At 47.0% G+C, this 27,112-nt stretch overlaps 1 protein-coding gene and 1 long non-coding RNA gene across 11 annotated transcripts in view; one reads left to right on the top strand and one right to left on the bottom strand.

The window, feature by feature from the left end:
* The window catches only part of gro (TLE family member transcriptional corepressor groucho), a 113,117-nt gene extending 105,382 nt beyond the window's left edge, over nucleotides 1–7,735 (top strand). For all 5 annotated transcript variants that reach the window (XM_086993760.1, XM_022812431.2, XM_022812430.2 and 2 more), the window contains 6 exons: nucleotides 2,723–3,001; nucleotides 3,314–3,494; nucleotides 4,240–4,476; nucleotides 5,067–5,240; nucleotides 5,422–5,891; nucleotides 6,408–7,735. In XM_086993760.1, coding sequence (XP_086849886.1) covers nucleotides 2,723–3,001; nucleotides 3,314–3,494; nucleotides 4,240–4,476; nucleotides 5,067–5,240; nucleotides 5,422–5,891; nucleotides 6,408–7,037 — 1,971 coding nt within the window. In that variant the 3' untranslated portion in view covers nucleotides 7,038–7,735. The remainder of the gene's footprint in view (nucleotides 1–2,722; nucleotides 3,002–3,313; nucleotides 3,495–4,239; nucleotides 4,477–5,066; nucleotides 5,241–5,421; nucleotides 5,892–6,407) is intronic.
* Nucleotides 5,358–15,281, bottom strand: LOC147754857 (uncharacterized). 6 transcript variants are annotated; one of them, XR_015330665.1, is made up of 4 exons: nucleotides 13,932–15,281; nucleotides 11,309–11,403; nucleotides 10,548–10,943; nucleotides 5,358–5,903 (listed from the first exon to the last, which is right to left on the bottom strand). It is a non-coding gene; the product is annotated as an uncharacterized LOC147754857 (long non-coding RNA). The 6 variants fall into 6 exon arrangements; XR_015330666.1 differs by lacking the exon at nucleotides 13,932–15,281 and adding an exon at nucleotides 13,830–13,931; XR_015330667.1 differs by lacking the exon at nucleotides 13,932–15,281 and adding an exon at nucleotides 13,546–13,823.
* Between the last annotated feature and the right edge of the window lie 11,831 nt (nucleotides 15,282–27,112).

The following is a 27,112-nucleotide window of genomic DNA, read 5'->3' as shown; positions in this document are numbered from 1 at the left end:
TCCTGCGCGCTTAATTTTGAACTTCTAGGCTACACTTAAATCGACTATGAGAGACGGTCAACTTTAACCCGTTGACATGGATGGTCTCAATAGCGGGTTGACAATTGTTCAACATTAGGTGGGCAGGCCAGCATAGAGAATGTAGGCGACAATATGCGATCCGATAGCAGAGCGCTATGTGGTTCGTTTAAAGTTTTATCATTTGAATTGCTCATCGAATGATGTACCATAATTATTGTTGATAGATAACGCTTTGTTGCCTATTGGTCTGTCAACTTACATTTTCTCTCCAGTTCTCCAAGGCAATTTTATCGTTGTTGTTCCATTTGTCGATTTCGTCAACGCTTTTGAAGTTATCGAGATTACTCGTACGATCGAAGTCGGTCACGATCGCTAACTTACGGATCGTCGACAACTGAAACTACAATATAACGGTAAAATCAGCGTTCCGACAAACGTGTGCATCCCTATACAATTTTCGCCAGTGCAAGAAGTTCTCGTATCAGTACCACTTTGTGTTGCTCGGTGGTCCTCGCACGTTAAATGGAATCGTTCCTGACAACTTCAGCCTGTTGCTTGAGGGTCGCTTTCGACTAACTTCGCTATTGACAACGGTCAGAGCGTTCATCACCATGTACCGCTGTTGTAGCCACTGTATGTAGCATGAAGTATCGACCGCGTATTAGCACGGCAGTCGTCTCAGAGTTTATCAAATATACACTGTTTTTCTCACTAATGCGTTGTTACAACATCGATTCACTGATGCTCCTTCTTGGAAGCGAGAGGTTCATTTTATCAGTCATGAGAAGCCAGTTTTTTTTTAGGATCGTAGAGGATCGTGGGACTTCATGAACTAGGGGGGGACACTTACTGTAACTTTAGCCATTATAGGCAAGCTAGCAAACAGAGGCGCCGATATCCTCAATTCGTTCACGTCCGAAAGAACGTGTCGCGATGGCGGCAAATAGTTACATTCACAAAAAGGTCGAAACGTACGTGAAAACAGATACAGGCTTGGTCTGCGGCTGGAGCAAGGCATGAATTTCTAAATACGACAGCTCATATGTATAACATTAGATTAACAATACGTTAATATTGAAGAAGATCTTGAAACTTTCTCATACTGCAGCCATTTCTGTAGTTATTTCGACGAGATGATTTGAGTTAATACACAGGATCCTTGTTGGAAATGGGGAAAAGATACACAATTGATAAAAAGCTAAATTGGAGTACGGGCGCATAAACACCCAATTAGATCAACATCGTTTTTTACCTTGCGTTACCAAACCAACTATCGTATTAACAATGATTGGGGTAAAACAACGTCGCACCGCCAATGCTGTTTACTATTCACAGCCATTCAACACTAGAAGTCGTCGTAACAGCACCTACGTATGATAGACGGCTACATGTCATAATTTGTCGTAGCAGAAGCAGCAGAAATTACGCCAGACATTAGAACTTACTACCTTTCTGCCCTATCTTAAGCGATCAAAAAGGAAGATGACCCGTCGCTGTTTAACGTCTAACGAACAGTAAATCTACGGCGGTACTTTGTTGAGTGGTGATGGCGCTGCGCCTCCCGGTACGCTTAAGTCGTCTTGTCTATTTGTTATAATATATAGAATGTGCCGGTACGATCTATGTCGACTGTACGAGCTTTGGCATATGTAAAAAAACACTGACAAACAGTGACGCACACAATATAGAGGCAAGCGATAGCTTACGCACCTGATAGAAAAGTTGTAGAGCGCCAGATATAAAAAACACAATGGCTGCTACTGTCTCAACCCAACAGCTATCCCGTTACTCCGTCAGCCATCGCTCCCTAACGTTACTTATCTCCATTCCTTGATAGGGGCAACAGTAGAAAACGATGGACGTACTAAGCGCCGGGCGTCGGACCATTGGACAAATGAAGAAATAGATAAATGTCAAAGGACGTATGAGACTGGTAGAACATGTGAGATGCACAAAGAGCAAATGGTGCTACCCGCTCAGCTGCCTAAGCCGCCAATGAACTTAGATAGCGGACTAGGTAACAGTCTCTTAGCAATCCTAGAATACGATGTCCCCAGGACAGCAAATACGGTTAGGACCGCCTTTAAAATTGTAGGTTTGCTTACTCATCACTAGACAGACCAGCGATCGTTGATAGATCGGGTACAGTCTTTTTGTTTTGCGGAATCGTACGACGGCGTGCTGGCCGGCCAACGCGGGTCCCTTTGCAAGCGACTCAGGGGTGCGTCGTCAACTAATAGAAATAATAGCACGGCCAAACGTGTATAACCTAGTGATATCGTTTACTTTTCCGCCGCTGGTTGTTATTAACGCATCTTGAAACGAATAAGTACAGAGGATCGTATTCATCATCAGTAGTACCAAACCAAAAATATTCACTCACCCGTAAATACGCGCGTGGGTACATGAGTATTTCCATGCTACTATTATACGTAGACGTTATGAGCGTGCATACACACGTAAACGACTTAGCTAACGTTCTAAATATTATCGCATTTTTCCTATTTTAGAAACAGACGTGTTTGTGTTATGTCAAGATAACTGTTTTTATTGTTATTGCTATAAGCCGAGTCGTTCTACAGCAGCCATGGATCTCGTCTATACATCGATGTCTTACAAGTAATATATATCTTGTATATATGCATACACACATTTAATGGATGTTCCCTTCTTGATATCCGGTCCTGGTTTCTAATCATAGCAACAGATGCATGCACAGCAAATGCCCGCCCATGCTCATGCCCCAAGTCTACCGATGATTCCACACGCGGCGGCAATGGCAGCTGCTGGCCTGCAGCCACCACCGCCTACAACTGCTGCCGGCCTCTTGGCTTTGTCATCGCTTGGAGCTGCTGCAGCACCTGGAGCGCACCTCGCCGCGGTGTCCTCGGCGGCGGCCGCAGCTCAAGTGCTGAAGGATCGCGAAGAACAGAAACGATCTTCGTCCGTGCACAGCACTGAAGAGCGGCACGTCAGCAGCGTATGTATTCGCTTCTTTTTGTCGAAGAATAACTTGTATTTGATTTTTTCTCAGCTTAAAATGTGAAGGTTCATACAGCGGCAAATTTTCGTTCGTGTTTTTAGTGAGCAGTCGCACTCTAGAGCTCTCTTTTTTATCATCATTCAAAAAAGAGCAGTATGCTGAATTTGTTTTTGTTCTATCAGGCAAGGAGTTCTATTATTGCTATTATTAACGTAAAGCCCATTGATCTTTGCTAGGCTTTCGATGATGCTTATGATTGTTGTTCTAGGGAGAATGATGACGCTGATGTTGTGGTTATTTTAATTATAGCGGAACTCGATCTCGCCCGGTGAGCGTGAAAAGTTCCGCTCATCCACCCGTACACCTGACATAGACAACGACCTGAAAAAACGCAAGAAAGAGGAGAAAGACTCCGACGGGGAAAAGAGCGATCAGGAGTTGGTGGTAGACGTCGCCAATGATGACTCTGTTGGACCTGCTAATGGAAACGGTAATTATCATAGGCCTACTACTTGGCCTGTCGAAGTAGGCTGCCATCAGAGTAACGAACTCTTATTCTCTTCATGCAGAATGGCCCATAGATCATCCCCTGAGAAATAGTAGCGACATACTCTCACTATAATATACAGCAATAGTACCAACAATTGTTGTAGTATACAGTATGGAATTAAAGCGAGGATAGCCAATATTTCTAAACAAAAATAGGCCTACCATTAGTTAATCAGGTAGGGTGTCTTCTTTTTCCCATTATATCCCTGTCCAGTGGCAGTGCGGCGTGTTCTTCTAAAACTAGTGCCGTGCCCTCGTTGCTCATTCAGTTCTATTCGTGCCTACGATTTTTTCACGAATACGATCTACAGACGACTGTATATAGTCCGGTAATCCCGATGTCCGCCTAAGCGGATAAACATTTTTCTACCTTTCACCTCCTTAGACTCATCACTACCGGGTCATTTACTGAATCGTAAAAGTCAATGGTGACTATCTAAGCTAATTGAAAGTATTCAATGACCTGATACACTTTTTTTTTTACAAGATTGTTTCGCTTCATTGTTTGTCTTCGATTTGCTTTTCGGAACATTTCGCTGCCATCACTACGTTGTTCTCGTCTACTTATCACGCCGCTTTTCCATTACATTCTGGTTTACACCGTCCGCTGGCCTTCATTTATTGCTTGGTGTCGACTTTTCGTCGTATGCTTGTTGCGAACTACCTCGTCGTGTTGGATCCTCCAGGCAACGCTAGTTCCCCGCGAGAGAACGGTACGGCGGACAAAGTGATTAAGAAGGAGCATTCGCACTCGCCTCATTCGTCTAATTCGTCGACGCCCAAGGGAAGCGCCCAGGGGGGGCATAAGGACGGACAGGCGGGCGCCTCGGGCTCCGCTGCCGCCGCCGCCGCACCTATGACCAACGGGGAGAAGAGCTCCACGCCCAAGCCGGCCACCCCTAACTCACAGCAACAGAGCAATGGTACGTAGTACAGAAAGAAGAATCTTTTCAAGCATCGATGCAGACCGGTTCGTCTCTTAAACCGGTTTAATGCCTGTTCGGACCCTCGTGCATAATTTTTGCTTTCGCATTCGCAGCAGATCTACCACGTATGCAGATATAGGATGATGGTGTGTGTATTGACAAATTTGGTGTATTGACGGGCTTACTAGCAATTGCTAAATACAAATGGCTGTATGGGAGAAGACGGCTATTGTGTACAGATAAAGTACATGCCTGCAGAGCGTAGACTATGCTGGCAGGAGACGACGTAACGAAGTAGTTGAGTTCGCCTAAAATCTTGCGTGCATACGGATAATAATAATTAGTTTGACGTTATGATGCATCGATCGGTCGTTTTCTGTATCAAGCGTCGCATGCAGGAGAGTTGGGTATTGTACTGTATTAGAATTACTATCATGTGTTTGAACTATCAGCGCACTACAATTAGTATGCAGAAGCTTCAACACCGTTTGGTGACAATATGCGCTTAGTGTAACAATGAACTTTTGTAGCGGCTTAGCTGATAGTGTTGGAATTGTTTTTTGGTTCTTCGCTAATGTGGTTGTTAGGTGGCGGTCCGGGAACTCCGGGCCCAGCCGGCTCCAGTGGCATCGCCAAGCCTGCCCTAGCAGGCCCTCCAAAGGGCCCAGCATCTCTTGGTCCCCCTTACCCGTATCCTCTACACGGAGGGGCGCCCCCCGGCTCACATGGACTGCCTGCAGACCTGTCCGCATACCCGCAAGGTGAGCACCGGATATGTACCGTAGATACGTATAAGCAGAATATAAGGATTATGGTGATTGACAAAGCGAGTAAGGCCAATAATTTGGCTTTTTTTTTAAATGACTGCATCCCTCATGTTTATTTTTCTTCATGAATTTATTATTGTTATTGTTGTTGTTGTTGTGGTTATTGTTACTGCAGGTATGCTACATAATAATCTGTCTCCAGCGCTGAACTCGTACCCCAGGGGGCTTGTGGGCTACGACCCGCACCCCTCAATGAGAGGAGCCGGTTTCGGCATGCCGAGTGGCGGTAAGCCCGCATACTCGTTCCACGTGTCGTCCGAGGGCCAGATGCAGCCTGTACCGTTTCCGCCGGATGCCCTGCTAGGCGCCGGAATTCCTCGACACGCTCGTCAGATCAACACGTTGGCTCACGGCGAAGTTGTCTGCGCAGTAACCATCTCCAACCCGACAAAGTATGTCTACACCGGGGGTAAAGGCTGCGTCAAGGTATGGGACATCTCGCAGCCCGGCAACAAGTCGCCAGTGTCACAGTTGGACTGCCTCCAGCGTGACAACTACATCCGCTCGTGCAAACTACTACCGGATGGCAGGACGCTGATTGTTGGAGGCGAAGCGTCTACTATCTCGATTTGGGATCTCGCACCGGTACGTATTTGACTGGAAAACAGGAGCGAAGTGCAATGCTATACATTTGTATCATGATAAATCATTGTCAAATCGATCTATATTTAGAAAATATAAATGTTTGATTATAGCGGGTTATAGATTTAGAACTTGCAAAAACATATGCCCAGCTGCGGGACTCAAACGAGCGATATCCGACTCTTAACATATATAGTATCTAACTATAGGTTGCGTCTGCTTAGACTTTAAGATCGGGCTCTTATAACCTCATTCGATAATTTGAGCCTAAGAACTGTCACCATGGCTTGTTTAGTTAATGCGTGTCTGTCTACCTATTTTATCTCACGCTGTCGACTAGTATCAGTAGGTATTTGAACGCAATCGATAGATCTGCAGATACTTTCAGTAAAAAAAAAAATAGTTAGCTGAGCTTTGTGTGGGTGCTGACTAGCTCAGTTTTTACTGTTTTTGTTTTTCTTTCATGATGTTCCATACCGCTTTCGTCATCCGCTTCCCTGTTTGTTTGTCATCCTGCAGCCAACACCGAGGATAAAAGCCGAACTGACATCGTCAGCACCCGCATGCTACGCGCTGGCTATCAGCCCCGACTCGAAGGTCTGCTTCAGCTGCTGCAGTGATGGTAACATCGCTGTATGGGACCTGCACAATCAAACTTTGGTGCGACAGTTCCAAGGTCACACCGATGGCGCCAGCTGTATTGATATTTCAAGCGACGGCACCAAGCTATGGACAGGCGGGCTCGACAACACGGTCCGCTCATGGGATCTACGTGAGGGCCGGCAACTTCAGCAGCACGACTTCAGTTCGCAGATCTTCTCATTAGGCTACTGTCCAACAGGCGAATGGCTAGCGGTGGGCATGGAGAGCAGTAATGTCGAAGTGTTACACTGCAGCAAACCTGATAAATACCAACTGCATCTACATGAAAGCTGTGTTCTCTCCCTAAAGTTCGCCTACTGCGGTAAATGGTTCGTGTCGACAGGCAAGGACAACCTTCTGAACGCGTGGCGAACACCGTACGGCGCGTCAATCTTCCAGTCGAAGGAGTCGTCATCGGTGTTGTCCTGCGATATCTCCTCCGATGACAAGTACATCGTCACCGGGTCTGGTGACAAGAAGGCGACCGTCTACGAGGTCATCTATTAGACCAACGATAAGAGGAAGAGGTCGGACCGAGAGAAAAGATTGCGAGAGACGCCGATTAAAAACAACGACAAGAAGTCAGTGAAGCATACAGAGGGAGGAGAAAGCGCGAAAGAGAAGAGAGAGAAGACAGAAGTCGCTATCATCCGTTTCTTGACAGGGACTCCTCTCCGCGTAATTTAATTCTGTTCTGCTCTTCAATTACTATTACCAGCACCAGCAGTACTATTACTACAACTATCTAAAAGGGTACCTCGTACTGTGTATGCCCAGTGTAGTTTGATCACGATCAACGGCCGAGTAGCTAGCCGACCAAAATCTCGCAGCAGGAAAAAGCCAAGCGTATAACAGAGAGAAACAGAGTCTGGGATCATCAGCTTGAACACGAACGGGCAGCTGCGTATAGCAGCCCCACACAGACCAGTCGTTGCGTCATCTCACCCCAGCTGCAGCTATACATAAATAGGAGCTTTCGCAGAGTCTCGATGACGACGACGACGACGAAATAATTATTATGATTATAATAATGCTGATGCTGATTATTATTATGTGGTGCAGTGTAGGATGGACAAAGCAGCGTCAGCCGGGGCCAGCGTTATGCTCCTATTCTCAATATTTGTAAATTATCGCTCGTGTACATTGTAGATTAACAACTCAGTAAAATCAATAATAAATAAATTTCTCTATTCAATCCAACTTTATGCCGCATAGTCGTCCACTGTTCTGGGAGGGAAAACGCATGATGATAAATAAGCCAACTTAACTTAGAATAGGGTCCGTGTAAGAGGAAGCGTGGAAACGAAGGGATAGGGGCCTGGTCCAGATGCCACCGTATCAAGGTAAATAGTACGTCGCAATTGTCGGTGAGGAAATGTCGCACTAGCAAGCAGAATCTGATCTTGTCAGCAGAAAAGTGGGCATCATTTAGCAACAATAACAATGCATACTAACCGAACGCGAGGTAAATACATCATGTACGATGAAGATGAGACTCTTCGATAACTACCAACCATATAGCTCCAGTTAACACCAGTTTGTTTGCATAGCCTTGTGCCATGGGTGTACATCATCATTAGTACCAATAGTAACACTCTAGCGCGTGTAGCTCTACACGAACGTTGGGTAATTCTGACAGCTAGGCCCCATATCTCGTTGAGTGCATTTGAGTAGAGATGAGAACCCACGGCGCTTAAAGCAATTCTGTTTTCGGCGTTGCATACCTGGGGAACGGGGAAATTCAAATACAAGTGAGGCTTTTGTCGAAAGCACAAAGTGCTGGCGAATCAGTGGTTCATCTACGTTTCAAGATCCCGATCGCTATGGATGAATGACAGAAGGCACCAGCTATTGCGCCTGAGCCAATAACGAGTTACGTTTGAACTTTGTCCCAAACTGGGCGACGCCTTTTGACAAATGCGAAGGACAGCTACCTAGGCAAAACAGCCGAGCTGTCCCAGAAGTTAGAAGCATGGCTTCTTAGGAATTCTGCTCGTTTTTCCCGAACGGCCTCTCTCCATACAACTGAACGTCCTTGAAGCAACCGTAACCATCAATGCCAATCAATAGGCGTTTCCCAGCAGCCTGATCCCCACTGTTACATGAAAAGGTTAGGATCATTGTGGAGGTCAACTAATCTTGGCACAATGCTTAGCCCACGTCCGTTGGGCGTTCGTCAATTGTCGTTGAAGCTGACTATGTAGGAATACGTTTCCGGATGCAAATTTGAATGTATTTTGGTCTTCTTATTAAGAGAAACCCACTAAACTGCCTGTCTTCGTATCATCGTGTAATTTAATTGCAAGGGAAGCATCACAGTACAGCAGGGAGAAAACATATTATTTCGAAAACGTATCTGACTCTAAACCGTCTCCTTATTGTTATTTACAACGTAGTCATTCGGTTTTAATTATGTGCCCTGATAGACATCATCGCAATCACGTTGATGGGCATTGTTGGAGTTAGTTGATCTTATGGTTTTGATAGCCACAAACCACGATTTGGGGGGTGTAGTCCGCGTCATTTAAGTCATTTCTCGATCCCATTTTGCATTATTCCGTGCCGGTTCCTTCCCCCCGAGCCCACCTAAGTACCTGCCTTGATCTGCTTTCAGCGGCCGTACGTGAGGTTTTTGCGTACAAGCTTTCAGAGAAGGGCCGCGTAAATGATCATATAGCCCCCGTTCCCTCGCCTCCCCAGTCCTTCATGACCCCATTCGAAAACCCGGGAGTAACCATCGTTCACCCTGCGTCACAGTCCCACTTACACGAGGTCGCTTACTCGACGCTGAGTGCTGCCGATTACATAGGGTAATAGTACCCTTAATGCACGGACGGCGGCCGAGCCTTTGTGTACGGTTGACTTGTGCAGTAAGGGCGAAGCCAATTTCACTTATTGTAATGTTGTCGACGAGTGATAGTTAGCACTCAGTGGCGTATAGGAATCATAGCGTGAAAATGTCCTTCGGTGCTCGGTGGGCGCTTTCTGAACGGCTTGGCATCACGGGTAAACAAGCTGAGTTGGTGGCCGACCTGCTTTAGGAAATAGCAATTCAGTGAATAGAAAGTCGTGTTGCTCGGATAATAACAGTGAAAGCACACACATGTGTGCATACCTGCGAATTAGGCTTTTGTTGGAGTTTGGAATTAGCGGACGTTGCGGTACGTAATGCGTCGCAAAGAAAGCTGAACGCTGGGTGATTTGCTTGTCAAAGCCACATGGGACGACCCACCAGATAAGCCTATGTGTGAATGGTTACTGTTCGAAAATTATTCACATCAACAGACCCAGTAGGTCACAGGGCCGCTGCCCCATGTCGCTGCCAGTCGATCACGTCTATTTTCAGCTGGGTCTAGCGACATAATCAGCCTGTGGCATTCTTGCAACTCATTGACTCGCCATAAAATTCGAATAGTTTGGACGGCGACAGCGGCAATAGCATCGGACAGCACGTGTTTAACTACTCTTGGTTGTGTATGATAGTATCGACATGGTACAAAACTCACATCCACTGTTACGTTGTGATGACTCGTTTCGGGCTGCTTTGCTTTTATATGCTTCTTCATCCGATATTTGTACGTGTCGTAGCTAAATAATTTATATTGCAGCCAAAGTTACACTTGCGTTAGGTGTAAATAAGTAGTTTTGTTTTGGGAAAACCCATTATGTCTGCACGTAGCTCAAAATTGCGCGTGTGATCTCAGTGCGATAATGGGAAAGTTGGTCTTGCGTAAGGTAGCCGATTCTCATTTTTGTCTATGAGCGCCATATTCTACCTAACTTGAGAGAAAAAAAGCGGCGCACAAAGTTGTAAAGAATCAATGCTATTGATAACGAACTTGTCATACAGTTATCAAATATCCACCGTTTATTTATGCCATAAAGAAAAGATCGATACTTTCGTGAGACGCTTCGGCGAACAAGGCTAGAAATAACGCAGTAGTTCTTGTGTGAGATCGTGTAGAAAAATCTGGGTCTATAGCTTTTAATCACTTCAGCCATGGTATAAACTATTACCTATCAATGGAACGCGGAGGATTCAGTTGACCGGGTACCCTCGGCTAGCGGAAAATTTCTTGGCCCCTCGATGGGTTTATTTTGCCCCGAGGGTTTGCGCACGTTCTTTGGAGTTGCTGTGGTCGTTCCCTAGATAGTCATGACTACGGCGTTGCCCCATACTGCGTTTCTGCGCCTTCGCGTCGGCACTTACCGCAATGCGAATCGCCCACGTACTTTATTCCCTTACCGCCAACAACTGGTATTTGTAGGGTTGACAAACATCTTGTGGCTGTGGCGGCGACGGCCGCTCAAGATTCATGGAAGGCTCGGCATGAAAGACCGTTTTCCGCTTGCCCACGCTCGTAGGTCTCCTGTTTCATTCCACCGTTCGACTGCCTTCTGGGCCAAAGACCGCTTTCGTAAAGCACAAATAACACAGACAGCAATAAGATAGACATATAGATGTGCGTATACATACGCCCAGGTTATATAGGCCACCCCATTCCACCCTGTGCCGTGCATGTGACTTTATCCGGTCGAACACGACGTACATCGTGTTCTTCACAATTTCCTGAAACCGTTCCCCAGCAGTCCTAAGTCCTTGTACACTCCCTTCACTCAGAGTGATGGCTTTTCATAACGACGATCGGCACCTCCTCCTCGACCTTCTCGACAGAGAACAGCCGGCCGTAGTTGACGGACTCCCCCTTTGCCTCCTCCAAGGCTTCCCATTAAAATACAAGGTTCCAAGAAAACCCACTACTTTATATCTTCTTTACCTTTCCTGTGTATTCAGCTTTAAACATCAACCTGGACGACTGAATCCTAGAACAGGCCGTGTACAATGTAAGCGGCTCGGACGATGGCGATGATCCTGAAGCAGAATAGAAAAATGAACGTATTCCTAACAGCGAGAGAGAAAATGAAAATATATAGAGGCAACGTACACATCGGTGTTATAGTAAGATGGTATATCTTTATATAAATATATGAATATAGATAGATATGAATAGAGTAGATTAATAAATAGCAAGGCAAAAACAGCCATTGTAAAGCAAAGGGATATCGAAATAGGTCGGCGTATGAAGATAGTAACAGGGCGCAAATGGAGTACGGACCCGAGTGCAAACCAGGCAGAGAAACTCTGTGCGCATGAGCTCTGTCTAGAATTATGATCTCGGAATCTAATGTAATAGATCAGATGGAACGGATGCATGCATTATGTACTATGAATAAAGACGAGATAACAAATGTACCAAGCCAAGCCTACTGACCGTAGCCGCCAGACTGCAAACCATGGTAAATAAAAGTGCTGACTGAAAATCATGCTTTCGAGCTAGTAATACTACTACTACTACTACTACTAATAACGATTGCTCGAGTCGGGGGCCCCGGGATGATCTTCCACGCTAAGGCTGTAACTCCCTATTGTAAATGAGGCGCGATGCCCCTTCTTTCTCGACAGCGCTTCAGGACAAGACCGCTGCCAGGAATATCGGCTAGTGAGCGAGACACTGCGATTGTCGTATTAGCTATATAAACATATATATATATATATGGACATAACTACTTATATACATGCATACCTACAACGAGATGAAGAAATTATGTGTGAAAAAGCACACACGAACCGTGACTCGAAGAGTATGTGTACAAGCAGTAAACATGCTAACGGCCCGCAGAGGGTTTAGGTAGAAATGCAAATATGTTATTACCTATTATAGCTAGACTCAGGCAGAAGCAGATGTATCATTCGAGACGGTAGGCAACAGTATATTGTTAAACACCTAAAGCACTGACCATTATTGTCTGATCCACGTCTGATTGATTTTGTTGAGATAAATAATGAGACAATAGCGAAGAACAAAATACATTACTAGAGGCGTTGCGAAACAACATTATCTACCGTTATTGTTGTTGTCGAGAGTTCTCTTACTGCCAAATTAACCGGAGCTTTTTTTTTTTCTCTCATAAATACAGCCGACACGTACGCTCGAACAAGTGCACAACTATTCACAGGCGGAAAATGGCTTTTGAGGTCACGGTATCAGTCGGCCCGAGGTGAGTCTGGGCCATCGATGATCAGTTTCAACACGTGTGTTCAACACAACATATTGTGACGAACGTTATTCGATAAAAAAAAAACAGAGAGACACTTGAGAATAGAGAGTAGATGGTTTCAATAAGACGTTAAGCAAAAAGCGAGATACAGAAAATTGTTGACATGGAAAGGTGGTGATGATGATAATAATGATAATGGTATTTAACAGAATCGATAATAGACGGAAAAAAAAAACAGAGGAAACCATCGATCCCGGCGAATACTATACAATGACCTATGTAACAGACAGCTGTCGATGTCGACAGACGAGAGAAAGAAGAAATAAAAAAAGAGCAGAGTTGAAACGAGAGAGCTGGCCATGTGGCTAACTATCTGTGTGGGTCGCTGGTACGGTCGTGATTGTCGTAAGAAAAAGCCACGAATCAAGTAAGGATGAGTCGAAATCATACATGTACGAATCTAGTAAAGAGACGAAGCAACTCTGACGAGTATCTGCCTTACCACCAAAGAATGACGACATGAACGAACGAACGAACGAAAAACCAAAAAAAACACGAAAAAATGGTAATCGTGAAGGATCGTTTGGATGCGCGATCTGTGTGTAGTTGTGTGGTTGCGTACATGAGCCAGTGTGATACTGAAATACGCCGTAGTACACCCATTCAGGCATACCCGAAAAAAGCGACAGCAACGACACTAATCATTCCTTAATTTTATCGACTTGTACAAAGTTATTAAAAACAAGGTTCCTTAAATATGTGAATACACTGTCGGTGTGTCGTTTTTCCATAGGTATTTTGGAAGGTTAGGTATCTCTTCCGGTGATAGAATACAGGACATAGGCACACTTCGTTCCGTAATGGGAACTCCAGCCATTTGGAGCAACACTCAGCGTAATGAATACGTAAAGCATTGGTTTAGACGCTTGAAAGATGCGCCATAGCGATAACTTACCTGCTCATTAGACAACTATGTCTGGCGGCATACACACCTTGTTTAACTGTGTCCTATGGCACCATATGTTACTTTGATTTAGGATCAGAGTGGCAATTCAAGATTATCCACTAATACTAACTTCAACATAGTCAACTATAGCTAGATATCAATCTTGTACATCATCTACCAAAATGACCACATGTGCTTGCACGAAAAGGTACGACGTAATTTCTATAGAACCGATGTCGTTTCTATCGTTTACGCGGCATGCGCTCGCTTTGCACAGCTTTGTAAGCACTCACTTCCGATGTTAGTCATTTCGCAGCAGCTGTTGTTAACCCGACAGTTTCGTTAGGGTATAATACGAAACGTATAATAGGGACTCCTATTTATGTTAAGCGTACCGGTAACACCGCTGCCCTTGGCACACATGCTGGCAAGCTTCGATGGCCAAACTAATATGGCACTATTCACCGATATTTTCGCGAGACAAGTGGACAGAATGAGCTGAAGTATAAAAAACAACTCTATAGATCGTTGAGAGCTGCTTGCAGTGATGATAGTATACGGTGAAAGGCTTTGTGAAATGCCGGTGAGAAAATCCGCCAAATCGTCGGGGAATCGAAAGAAGTCAACTCGAATCTGTCAAATGTACATACATTTCGTCATCTAGCGTGCGTTACTTTGTGACAAATTCGACCCTCTCTATTTTAACGGTTAGCGCCGATTCTGAGCAACCGTTTGATCTAGAACGGAACACACACGTAAATCCGACAATCTGCTGTTATACTGCGTGATGTCTATTATTAAAATCTTCATCGTTTGATTTGGTGTTCATATCTTTTCCTATTGAATCGTTTTAGAAACTGACATGCTAGGCGTATCTATGTGTCGCACATGGCTTTTCTCGAGGTCCCGCAGACCGAAGTGACACCTATCATCGTGACACCTCTTGACGTTTCCTAATGGCTTGCTGCTACGATGAAAAGCGTCGGTGTCTCTGACATACGTGATTGTTATTTTTGAATATCTCCTTCGGTGTTTCGCTAACAGCCTTAAGCATTTGTTCCCCTACAGCGACATCTCTTACTGATGAATATTTATAACGGTGACATTTCCCTGCGTGTCGGATGCGTAACGTACTGCAATGTTTTACGGCCCTTGCGTACAGCTAGCGCCACTATTCAGGTCGATGTACTTCGGTGTTTATATTTGCGCTCTTTATCGCATTAGAAGTTGTTTTTTTAGTTCGAATACGGGCAGTGACCGGCTCCATTTTTCCTTTTGCCTTCGCTTCAACTGCTAATGTCGTTTTTATTGCAGCGGCAACGTCAGTCGTTTCGCTATCGACCAGCCATCGTCGAATCGGTCCAGATCGACTTATACTCATACACACACCGTACGTGTTGGTACATTTGTCGGGTCGAGTTGGCGATCCTGCTGAGTCTACGCGATCTAGTTCCTTTATCGGCTATTCAACATAACTTCCGACTCATGTTACCGATACAGGCCCGCCTCACTGAGCGTTCACTAATGCGGAAGTAGTGTTTAGCACATCATCGGAAAGTTTCACACTCCCCGCGGTCGTGTTGCCGCTGTCGTTCTTGGCGAAAGACATTAGCGTTTTTTTCATCCTTTATCGCCGCCATCGTCGACCATCCGGTCTAATCCGTCGTTCTCTGTTTTTTTTTTGGTGCTAGCAAGCTTTGGATTGCCATTGATTCCGCTACTCCTGTACGGTAACGCTCCCGGCAGAAGCAGTAATAAACACGATAGCCTCCTAGCCGTGAGCCAACTACCGGGTGCGATTTAACACTGAATGCACGATACCGGTAGATAGCAGAGGTGGCAGCGTCAGCGACGGCTGGTACCGAGTCCGAGATGCAACTGCGCGCTACTGGCAAAATGGTAAGTGACTAGGATTGTCTGTGTGGACTCTCACTATCGAGTTGGTGAGCAGACAGAAAAAGCGCCAGCAATCGACCGAGCTATGAACAGTTCAAACAACGATGGAACAAGCAATGAAGAACAACAGCGACGAACCCATCAGTTCGACAGTATCTAGTACTATCCTGCTGCCAGCTATAAAGCTAGCAAGCTAGAACCGTAAGGGTGTGCTGTGTGATCAGTAGTGTAACAGAGGACTACCTTCAGAGAAAAGCCGGAAAAGGTCTCACCTTTTCCTTCTTTTAACTGTTCTGTGCTAATAATCTAGCCGCGTCGACTAATCGATTGTAGCGCCTGAAGCAAACCCTGCCCACCTACTCAATCGAGCGAGTCCTCTGCGCACAACTATCACACTCAATGCGGTTTAAGCGTTGCTTACTTTTCATCTTACCGGCCTGTCTCACTTCGGTTCCCTGTTACTCTGTTTTACCCTCGCTTTCGCTTTCGCTCTCGAAATCACTCATTTCGCGCCTTGCCTGGCTGCCACTTCGGTCGTGATTCTCTGCCTGCTGATATAATCCTTGTTGAGTTCGTTTCTGCGCCCGGCTCGACGCAGGAAAAATTTTGCCGCCTGCCCTTCGAGCCGTTAAGGAGATTGGCCAAAGGCTCAACAGCTTCGATCCTTCTTTCACAGCATCCCGTACAGCGCCTTCGTTCGGCTTCGTTTCTAATAAGCCATAGCATCTGCGACGACAACGACAACAACTCGAGCAGCAGGGGCTACAACAATCTTAACTTGCACGTTCATTGGCATTGATTGCCGTGGACAAGAGCGTTTTATATCGAAAAAAAAAGACTGAGGCAAGCTTATAGGAAACACGAAGGTGAAGCTACTTCCTGTTTTGTCGAAACAGAACCGGTATGGTAGGGGATCATGGCAGTTGCGGCTTTATATATGTAGATGTTTCGGGGAATTCGATAATGAGTTTTCTGATTATGATGCTGGTACACCTGAGGCGCATCTGGTTGCATTATACATACGAGGCTCCTTCAGCTCTACAATAACTGTATGATCGGCTACTGGAATTAAGTGCTAATAATTTATGCAACAATGTTATTTTACGTGAATTATGAACATAAACAATCTACCTATATGTACGTATTATTAGATAATACTCAAATAGAAAAGCTATAATTATTTTTTTTTTGTGAGGACTATTCCTGCTTATAGGGCGATAAACGAATATCTTCTGATAGACAGCCGCTGCGGACAAGCACGTTCCCAGCCTAGGTCGACCGCCCGCCTGTGTCGAACTTCTTTTCGACGAACGCGAAACAGGAGTGGATTTATTCGCTTCAAACAGGTTACACCCACACAGCAACTTCTCCAGCTACGCTCGCATACATACGAGGACATTATTGTAAATTCGGCAGAAATCACCGTTTGCCCTGTGTCGTTTGATCATGTCCCTTCTGTTCCCGCTCCTATCTTCTTTCCGCGCATTCGCATCTTCATCTGAGTCGTCATGGTCCTTCCCATTGCCGTTAGATACCTGAAAGCATGGGTTTGTTGATTAGCCTAGCCGATCGACAGAAACTGATTTCTCTGGCGGTCACTGTTACACCCACCTTAATCTCCCTCCAACCAATTTCCTACTTGCCTGCGTTCTTCCACCCTCCTCAGTGAACCCCGCTACTCCCGAGGCGCGAGACGCCACCTGCGCAACGCATCCTAGTGGGGTCCCGCCCTGTAATGGGTCCTATCACTCGATAGGCGGCTAACAGGCGGTTAGCTAAATCACTCTCGAACTCCACTCTGTAGCCTACACGTTTCTACGGGTCCGGCTTCCTCTCGGCGCCCTATCGTATCCCTCTCCCTTTTTCCTTCCCCGAGTTTAGTTCTCTTCGTTTTCTGTCAAGTAAATCTCATTTGTCATCTCGCCGGCCAGCTAGGAGGGTGCTTGGTCGAGCAGGGTCAGATGGTAGTTCGGCTCGACAACAACGATAGTAGTGCCAAAGACACAGTGAAACAGACAGCCAACCGACCCCGGCAGCATCAGTAGTTGTAGGGTACCCGGTCCTCTTTTCCTATCCCGCCAACATCTTCTTCCTTCTTCTCCGGCCCTATCTGTGTCTGTTAGTTCCCTTAACCCCCTGCTCCTACCCCCAGCCTCCCTAACATAGCACCACCACATTTCGTCTTCTGTGTCTTTGCAAATCTCCCAGCCGTTGGTTGGTTGTTCCTATTGATGCCGTTTTCCGGACCGCTACTCACTATCCTCCCGGTCGGACCGTCCTCGCCTATCTGTACCTCGTATATATATATATATATATATATATATATATATATATATATATACATAAAGAGAGCGAGAGAGAGAAAGAGAAAGGGAGGGAGAGAGGTAGAGAGCCGAACAACTGTCCGAACTCGACCACTGCCCCGAGGTCAATCTTTAAGCTCTCAGGAGAGTTCCATGCAGTCCTTTTAGATTGTGGGGCAAGGCGTCTCGTGTGTCGCGTACACACTGAATGTAGTGGGTATATGTGTGACCGGCGAGTCGCGTAAACCCGTGTGGCTGCTAGGGGTGCTAGTGGCAGTGATGCTTTAGCAGTGGCTGAGTGGAGTAAATGCTGGCACCCTGCCGTTGTCCTCTGGGCTGGCGAAAGACTCCTTCATTCTTTCTCGACCCTCCCTCTGTTTCCCTTAGGATTCCCGCGTTCAGCCACTGAACACTGAGCCACCTCGATGGCAGGGTCCCGACTACAGCCCGCTTACTTGGTTGTCGCCTGCGGCCCGCTGCCGTCTGGTCTTGCCAGCCACAATCTCCAAGTAGTACAACTACTAGTAGTGGGCCTGCTTGCTAGCTCACAGACTGCTTGTTTGGTCGGCCGGTCAGTCGGTCGGTTTCTCTTTGCGTTGCTCTTTCCTTCGCGTGAGGCCACTCCCTCAAGGAGTTCGTGTTCCGGCCGTTCGTTGGCCAGTCTCTCGGCCGGTGTCTAGGCCACTACCACCACGCCGCCGTCATCGCCGCTTGCCTTTCTTCTTTTTCTTCAGGGTTCGAGTTCTAAGACTCGCCTTCTTGTTTGCCCTCACGCTTTTCTGCTCGTAACTCGCCTCCTCTCTCTCCCTTTTTCGCCCCCTCGCTCATTCCCTTGTTCATTGCCCTTTCTATTTCTCCTTCTTTTCCACACCCGTCTACGCTTCGTTTTCTCGTGTTCTCTCGCCAGTTGAGCTTCGACTTCATCCGTCTCTCAGCCGTACCACTACCCGGTTGCCATCATGGCCGCCGCCGTTACCACCACCACGTTTATGGCGTATCCGCCCGCCTAAACCGACCCTGCGTCGAGCGGCACCCTCCGATCGTCCACCCACCAAACCGGCCCTCTTCGCTTGGCCGAGCTAGGTGGCAGACAAGAAACAGCAGGAGCACAACTAGGCCTCTCGACTACCTCGGTAGTCCCGATTGATGTCACCGTGGCTGCAGCAACCATAGGGACGCTGCGCGGAAGGAGTGTGATTCCTATTCGCTACTTTGTAGAGCTGTGTCTACCTCCCCCTTCGGGCTGCTATTTCTTCGAAGTGAGGGGTTGGTCGTCGTACTGGCTATGCCGATAGCTGCAGTCGCAGTGAAGACTCTGTCGAGACGAAGCTCGAGGAATGCCCTGGGGAGCGGTAACGAAATGGGACCGTTGAATGAACGAGGGGATACGGGGAAGAAGAAAATGCCAGTGGCAGGCGGCAGCAGTAGCTTACAAGAGAGAGAGAGAGAGAGAGAGAGAGAGAGAAAAGTGATTGGGAAAGTGACAGCGAAGTGTAAAAGACTGAGGGTGTGAGCAGGCGCTCTTTGGGAAGGCAACGGCGGTCGCAGTGGCAGTGGTGAAGGGCGAAGCAAAGCGACGAGAGGAGAACGAACCCCGATGAAGACGAAGACAACGAGACATGATGGTGCGTAAAAAGACTGCTTTTACAATCGTCCAACCAGCCATCCAGTTGGCCAGCTAGCGAATACCGGGCAGATCTGCAGCCCCGGCCCTGCTGCCCTTCAACCGTTCGCCGCTGAAGGATGCCTGCCAGTAACTCTATCTATCTCTGCGCTTTTTTATACGTCTTCTCTCTCGTTATTGCTCCACGCCGCTGCTTGCTCTTTCGGCAAACTCTCTATTTCATTCGTTCTATCCTACCGCCGCCGGGTGATGTCTAGCACCCCTCCCTCTTCTTCTCTCTCCCGTTGCTGCTGATCGGCCCTGGTTTTCTTATCTATTCCACACTCTCGTCCATTTCCTCACGTCCGCCGTCTCTTCCTAACTCCGTTGGTTATCGTCTCATCTGCGCGGCCGGCCTACGCTGGTACAGTAGAGACGTAGTAGTAGTAGTAATGCGGTAAAACTGGGCTAGGCAAAGCAAGACAGCGTGTATGCTGCTACTGGGCCCAGAGGCAGTCGCGCAGACACGGTACAGCGCACTCTTACCCTCGTTCGCTTGCTAAACTACACTGTCCGCCCATCTGGCTTCAACGCCACTTGCGCTGTGACTCCGCCGTCAGCACCACCACTAGCTATAGTCACCTCATTGAGAGACAGCTGGTAAAGACGGAGGCCGTGGTGGCGAAAACGATGGGGGAGATGGAATAGACGATGGCCCAGAGAAGGAACGCCCTAGAGCGAACAAGCTTTGCCGTTCTCTACCCGCCCCTTTCCGAACCCTTATGCCGCCGATATGAATGGGCCAGCAGCCTATACGTGGCAGAAATTGGCTCGGCAGGCCTGCAGCGCTGGATGGGATTGAGCGAGTATTCCTTAAGTCCCGCGCTTCGGGTCCGACCTGACACTGCCGCCACTGCTGTTTTTTGGCCGGCTCGCAAAAAGTAGATGGAAGGCAAGGTAATGACAAGGCGAGGTAGCTAGCCAGACAGTAGGTAGGCTTGAAGCTAGACAGGAACGCGCTTCCGCAGAGGACCGTGGTTCTTTGACTCATTCGCTGTCTACGACCACTTCGCTTCCGTCGAAAGATTCGAAAGGCTGCCGTTGCCACTTCTCGTTCGCTTCATCCTCGGCTTTCTACTCATTCCTTCGCTAGCAGTGGGGCTATTTGGTCTTCCGGCGACGACCACAGGCCGCTTGCTTCTCTGCTATATCTACTACTAGCACTATGAAAGTGCTACGACTGTTGCAAGCGGGAAGGAAGCCGTAAGCAAGCTTTAGCGCTCAAGAGCCCCGACAAGCTTCATATAAATGTGTGGTATCTGCGTTGTTAGATCGTTGCACCAAGCGGCAAAGCCGGTGGCGTGTGGAAGCAGAGGTTCGGTTAGTGGACTAGTAGACCGCGTTGGTAGTAGTGAGTGTGGTGAACGACGAGTCTGTAGACGAATGTGTCCCTAAGGGTGGGCAGAGAAGTGCCGGGAGAAAGGGAGGCGTAAGTATCTAGCAACGGGGGATGTTGAGATGGTCGGACAGACAGGAACGAAGCGCCGTGCCGCAATAGAGCTGTGGCTACGTGTGACTGTACTGCGGCTACAAAGATCCCTCCATCCGACACAGCTCTCCTTCCCTCCTTGGCCTCCACTAACAGTGAGCCAGACAAGCCGACTAGGAAGACAAGACTTGCCTCACTACTTGTCGTAGGTCGGCCCGTGGGGAGTTGGGTGATGTGGCAGCTGTGGAGCGGTTGGGCGGTTGGCCGCTTAGTTATTGGGTCGTTCGTTCGTTCGTTCGTTCGTTCGTTCATTCATTCAGCATTCGTCCCTCGTTTCCCGCTCCCTCGCGTCGCCTTCTTCTTTAGCTCAGGCGCTCGCTGAGTCGGTAGAAGCGGTAAATTGCTTCGGGTACGAATGCACCAACTGAAGGAAAAGAAGTCTCGGCAAAACGAACGAGAGAAAGAAGACGAGTCGAATCGATGGACTGCGTCGACATCGAAAAACGAAAACGAAAATCGAACAGAAAAAGAAAGACAGCCTAGAGAGTACAGTATAGTAGGACTTCTCTTTGTGAAGCTTTACTCTCCATCTACCTAGCTCTTAGATCCTAGTTTTTGCTAAAGGCCAGGAGCCAAGCTGACGCACCGTCGGCCGGCAACATTCCAAGAACCCAATGACGGCAGGTCTATGGGAAAAAGGCCACCTAAGAAGCGTCGGGAATTACATAGAATAGCGACAGGAGGGCAAGCTTGTGGATGGCGGCCCAGATTTGTCATGCTAGTTGCGACTAGCATTAGGACAGCCGTTACCGCTACGAAAACTGCCGTCTCTAACGACAGGATAAGATACAAAGCCTAAGGCACGGAAAAAACCACGCGGATCAGGAATTAGATACACTTGGCCGCAGAAGCTGAACTGACTGCTGCGTTTAAGTTAAAGGACCCGTCTTCGGCTAAGAAATATGTGCCAATATAAGGAACACAAAACGAATAGTCTACTCACCTCTGTACAATTAGACCCCTCCAAAAAAATGTTTCTTAAGAAAAGATGTTTGTGTACAGATATGTACATACGGGTACACCTACAGATGGCCATGTACAGAGAGGCTTGTGTAAGTTGAGATTCAATTTAACTTATTGTTTAAATTTGACTATCAACTCTATGTTACGTTCACAAGGAGCTATAGTCTATCACATCGTCTAAAACACGCTTACTATCTTGTAATAGTAAGTATTAAAAAACAAAGTGGCTGCCGTCCAGTTCGTGCTATTAGCGAAAACTATTTATTCACCCACTGTTTCAGCTCTGTTTATTCTCAGTAACCAAACCTTTTTCTCTACTAGTACATGAGTGATTGCTATTGGACCCCATTAGTAGTTTCTTTCTTAATAGATCGACTCAATGTATCTATGAGTGTGATCATTTAATTTTTGCTCTATAGCTAAACCTTCAGTTTACTAATGTGCGACCATAGACCATGTCGAAAAGCGGTGAAGCATACAAACATTCTAATACATCTGTGAGAAGCCATCGGCCAAAAAGACGATGGTCGACCTTTTCGCTTTGTTACGCGCAATGAACCCGCGGCCCCTAACGTCTTGCACCAGGTGACGATAACAACACTGCAAATGGCGTGCATAACAGTGCATGCGCTGTTCGATTTCATTCTCTCATTCTTCCGCTGTCTTTAGACACAACGCCCTTAAATCGATTGCCCATTGTGGTCGTGCCTTCGCCTCTGCATGAACTCAGCGATCGTTACGCTACTATTTCTCATTGAACGACTCGATCTCTTCTATTCAATTGGGCAAGGTGATGCTCGGCGTTGATCAATCAGCTGAGGCAATAGGGGGGCAAGTTACGATGAATACCTACTCTGAGAAATGATTTAATGAAGTATAGATATGGAAACATCGACCAAATAACGAATCAAGCGCGTGTCAGTCTGTCGTATAGAAATTTTTTTCCGTCGATAACAAGAAGGTAATCAGAAGATCGATTCGGGCTGTTACTTGCCTTTGTCGTTGCCGCCTATGATCATCATTATATCACCAGCAAGGACGCGAAACAAATCGGAGATGACTACGCTAGACATCTAACATTTGTGGATTATAAGAGCAAGCTGTTCCAAAATCGGGTGAGCAAGGCTCTCCAACAATAAAATGCCCTTTGTGCCTGCCTGCAAATATGTTGTTGTCATAAAACCCAGACCTCCCGCAAAGGGCCTGCGACACTACTAAAAATCATCCCAACTGAATGCTGATTATCTGTCAATGACACATTACTTGTTTTTGATACTGCGCCGAAATTACCATCAAATTTGTTCCCAGCTATTGGTCGCTACTGAATAGAGGTATACGGCGAGAATACGTGGTTGGCGTAACTGTGTTGGCGTCTCTACGTAGTAGCGTTCCATATCCTATCAAATACTAATAATATATCATACATCTGGTTCATTATATCTTTTATATCAAGGTGTATTGTTTGGGCCTTATATCAAGTTCGCCCTGTTTAGCTTATGACACATATGGGTGCCAGGCACAGGTAGGTGTCTATTTGAGGAACGCTTCTCGGATGTTGAAGCACATAGCGGGGTTAGGTGAGTGCCCATTTAAGGCTCTGCCTCGCAGAAGCTATCGATGTTAGAATGAAACCGTGCGAAGCTTATACAGCAACAGCTATTGCCGAGGTACAATTTAGTTCGCGGCGATACATCTTCGTAAATGACGCACGTCTTTCTGGTTCGGTTGTAACTTAAGCAGGTTGTACGCCAGCGATTTATAAGTGAAAGTTAACGTAAACATGTATTTGCTGTCACTTTTCTATATCTCCTTTAATATATTTTACCAGCGTTCCGCTTTTCAGAGCGGCTCCAGCTATTCCCAATGGCTTTAAACTCTTTCAAGTAATGTTCGTGTATTCGCGACGAATAGCAGCAGGTATTCTTGCATTATCCTGTATATGTACCTAACAATGCCCCTCGAAGTAGGCTGTTAAAACCTGCCCACTCTATGGGGCTTTTTTCCCTTTAGAATCTCTTAGATACAAAATAGTAATCATATTTCGAAACAGACACCTTGTCGTTAAACATTCGAGCAAAGAAATGCTATCAAGGAGCTGTTATGTGATCGTATAGACGGAGGAAATCCTTCATCATCCACATACCTAATGGCTTCAGTAGGGCTGGCAGTTGCAGCAAGATGCGGAGATTATCCCTAACGGAGGTACGCAGCCCTAGCCGCACCACCATCAGCAAGAATTGCTTCTACTCACGACACAGGGTTCCGCTGCACTCTTTAATGACCAGTTTGGCCCCGACACGTGGAATCGAAACATAGCTATTTGCATATTCAAGTCGGCGACGATGACAAACGTGTACAACCAACAGTCGGCGCGCTAGAGAGCACAACTAGCGAACATCAAACGAGCCAATACAATAGCAACACGTTCCCGTATTGAGCAGCGGAGATCCTTCGGAGAGGGAACCCATGAGTGCCAAGCGATCTCAACGGCAACAACAGAAAACAGAGATAAGGGATCGTTTGCTGTTGTTATTGCTGCTGTTGCAGCCGCCGCTGCCAACCATGTCGCAGTGGGTGGGGAGTGAGTCTGGTTGAATGGCAGCGGCTGAACGGAAGCTGGCAGTCGTTCAGCTGTTGTCGTTGGCCGAAGAGTAATAGCTGATGCGATATAGCGCATTTGTCTCGTATGTGCTTCGCTTGTTAACAAGACCGACAGCGCCACTGAAGCGTGCGCTGGTAGAAACCCCACCGCGAGAACCACTAGTGCTATAGTGGCTGGCTTAGCAGTGCGATTCAACGTCGCAGCATTCTGTTCTACTGCGATGATTGTACCATTCAGAATATCTATCTCGTTCAACACTACGACACCACAGGCCTGCTGCTTCCCCTTGACATACTGTTCTTTTAGACTGGCGCCGAGACCTGATCGACCCGCAACCCACAGCAATTCGCCAACAACTTCCTCTCACCCCCACCACTGGCCTGGCATCCTCCAATTCGTCTGCAGAGTCTCCACCCCGGTGGCGGAAGTAAAAACCAGGGTGAGGGTCGTTGGCGACGTGGGACTGCTTTTCATAGCTCCATTCCCCCACAAGCCATGCTCCGTCCTCCCCAGAGGTTCCAACTCCCTGACAGCAGACATCTCGTTCACTCAGCGGGCCGGCCGACCCGATCTGCTGCCTCTTCTTTCCGCAGCTGCTATATCACGGGTAATAGAAGTAGTAGCAGTCGCCGCCATGCTAGTGGCGGTACAATGAAGGCCTGTGAGTATGTACATACGTATATATATGAACGAAGTGAATTCTCTCGTTAGGTCGCTTCTCTTTAGCTGGTTGTTGGTCCATCGGTCAGTGGTCTCGTCGGGCTACTCCGAACTCCTTCTCCACTTTCTAATCCCTCTTCGCCCAGTCGGCTGCCTCGTTCATGAAACGATGATACCATCGCCACCATCAAGCCATCACTACAGTTGCCATCACCCCGAGATAGCTGAGTGAGTGCTGATGCCGCTTCGGCGGCTTCTGCCACTCGTCAGAGGCTTACTCAAAAGGAAGCATCCTCAACGGCTCCGCTGCGACGCCGCACCGCTCACTGATGAGGCGGATGATGCCAGGCTGCTGCCGGGAAGCTATAGAACAGAGAAGGGAACTGAATCCTGGGCCGGGTGCTCGGTCTCTAGCGAAAAGTGATGGCGGAGGTTACACGCTACAACAGACAACGGCGGCAGCACATCACAGGAGAGGGAAAGAAAGAGGGATATAGCACCGGCTGACAAGATGAGCTTTATTTGCCGACTCGCTATCGCTTGCACTGCGAGCACTTGGAGCACCGAAGCAGGGGATTCCCGTGGGGCGTCGGACTGCTTCTTCTGCTCTTGCTGTTGTCGTGATAGTTGCTGTTGTTCTCGGTGTTTCTCCTGTTTCTATTGCTAGAGGTTGTTTTCGGGGTCCGATAACATTGTGGATGGGGTCAGGTTCGGGCCAGTGCGCTTCGTCGACCCACCAGGTTGGGTCGGCCTGTCTGTCGATCATAACTAGGCGATATTTGCGCCCCTTGTTAACGACCGCTACTCATATTGTGCTGCTACCTCCGTCCAATGACAACTGTCTTGGACTATATATATATGTATACACACACATATATATGTATGTACATATATGTTACTCAGACAGATGAAAAACAGGTGACGGTGACACCACTGGGGGTCCGCATTTTGATTCTTGGGAGGAAAGAGAATAAGGCTGCGTGGAAGAGGGTGATAGGTACACAGGGGAGCTTTTTGGTGTTACGTATTTGATAACAATAATGATGAGTATGACAGCGTGTGAGAAGCTGATGTGAGTAAGCAGAGGAGAGGTGAAAGCTATTATGAAACAGAAAGATCAGGGAAAAACTGGGGAGGGGTTCATTCACTGCAGCTTGGAGGTCTATTATATCCCTCTTTATCGGATTGCTACGGTTCGCTGAGTTCCGAAATATTTCGAAGTGCGGAGCAAGATTCGTTTGCAAAGCGGGTTTGAAGCTTGAAGGAGTGAACTGGCAAATAGGCTTGAAGCAAATGTGGAAATACATACTGGAGGTAGTCATTTTTTGTAACAACTCGTGTACATCTGAAGAAAGCAGTTGTGCGATTCTGCCAAAAATCGTTAGTCGACGATGGGAGCACTAAACGTGTACCTCCTCTTACACATTTAGAAAATGTCGATCTTTTAATTACGACAAAATCAACAGACAACATTTGTTGACCGCTGATAGTTGCTGAATTTAGTGGTACTAGCTAGAAGAAGAACAATAAACAGAGTATTTAATAGCACTATCTATATGTACGAGGGTTGCTTCGCAAAATTCCGCAAGACATCATGGACGTTTTTGATAAGGTCTCGCATCTAAGCTTTCACTCTGTAGCTAACGGAATCTTGTGAAGATCACAAAAAAAAAAACTTTTGGGGTTAGGACTGAACCAGTACTGTGATCAACTATCGTCTAGCATTGTCAGATTCGATGTAGATGCTTTACATTAAGACTTATTCCAGTCTTTGAGATGCCTTTACGTAAGCTCCCAGTCTTCGTCATAATGATAGTCCATTTCTGGTTTGTTACAAAACGTTGCTGCTCGCTTGGACATTAGCTCTGCTGCCGGAATTAAATGGCTTACACTTCTTTTAGAGAGGGCTAGTTACAGATAGATTGATGTCGACCTCGTACTGTGCATCTATAAGCGCAGACAATCCGTTCGAAGTCTGCGACTGTTGGTGTTTCTTTGAG

Source organism: Varroa destructor, unplaced genomic scaffold, assembly GCF_002443255.2.
Source record: "Varroa destructor unplaced genomic scaffold, Vdes_3.0 BEIS01000006.1, whole genome shotgun sequence".
Taxonomy (NCBI): Eukaryota; Metazoa; Arthropoda; class Arachnida; order Mesostigmata; family Varroidae; genus Varroa; species Varroa destructor.
Note: the sequence above shows the minus strand (reverse complement) of the source record. Positions and strands in the feature narration are given on the sequence as shown.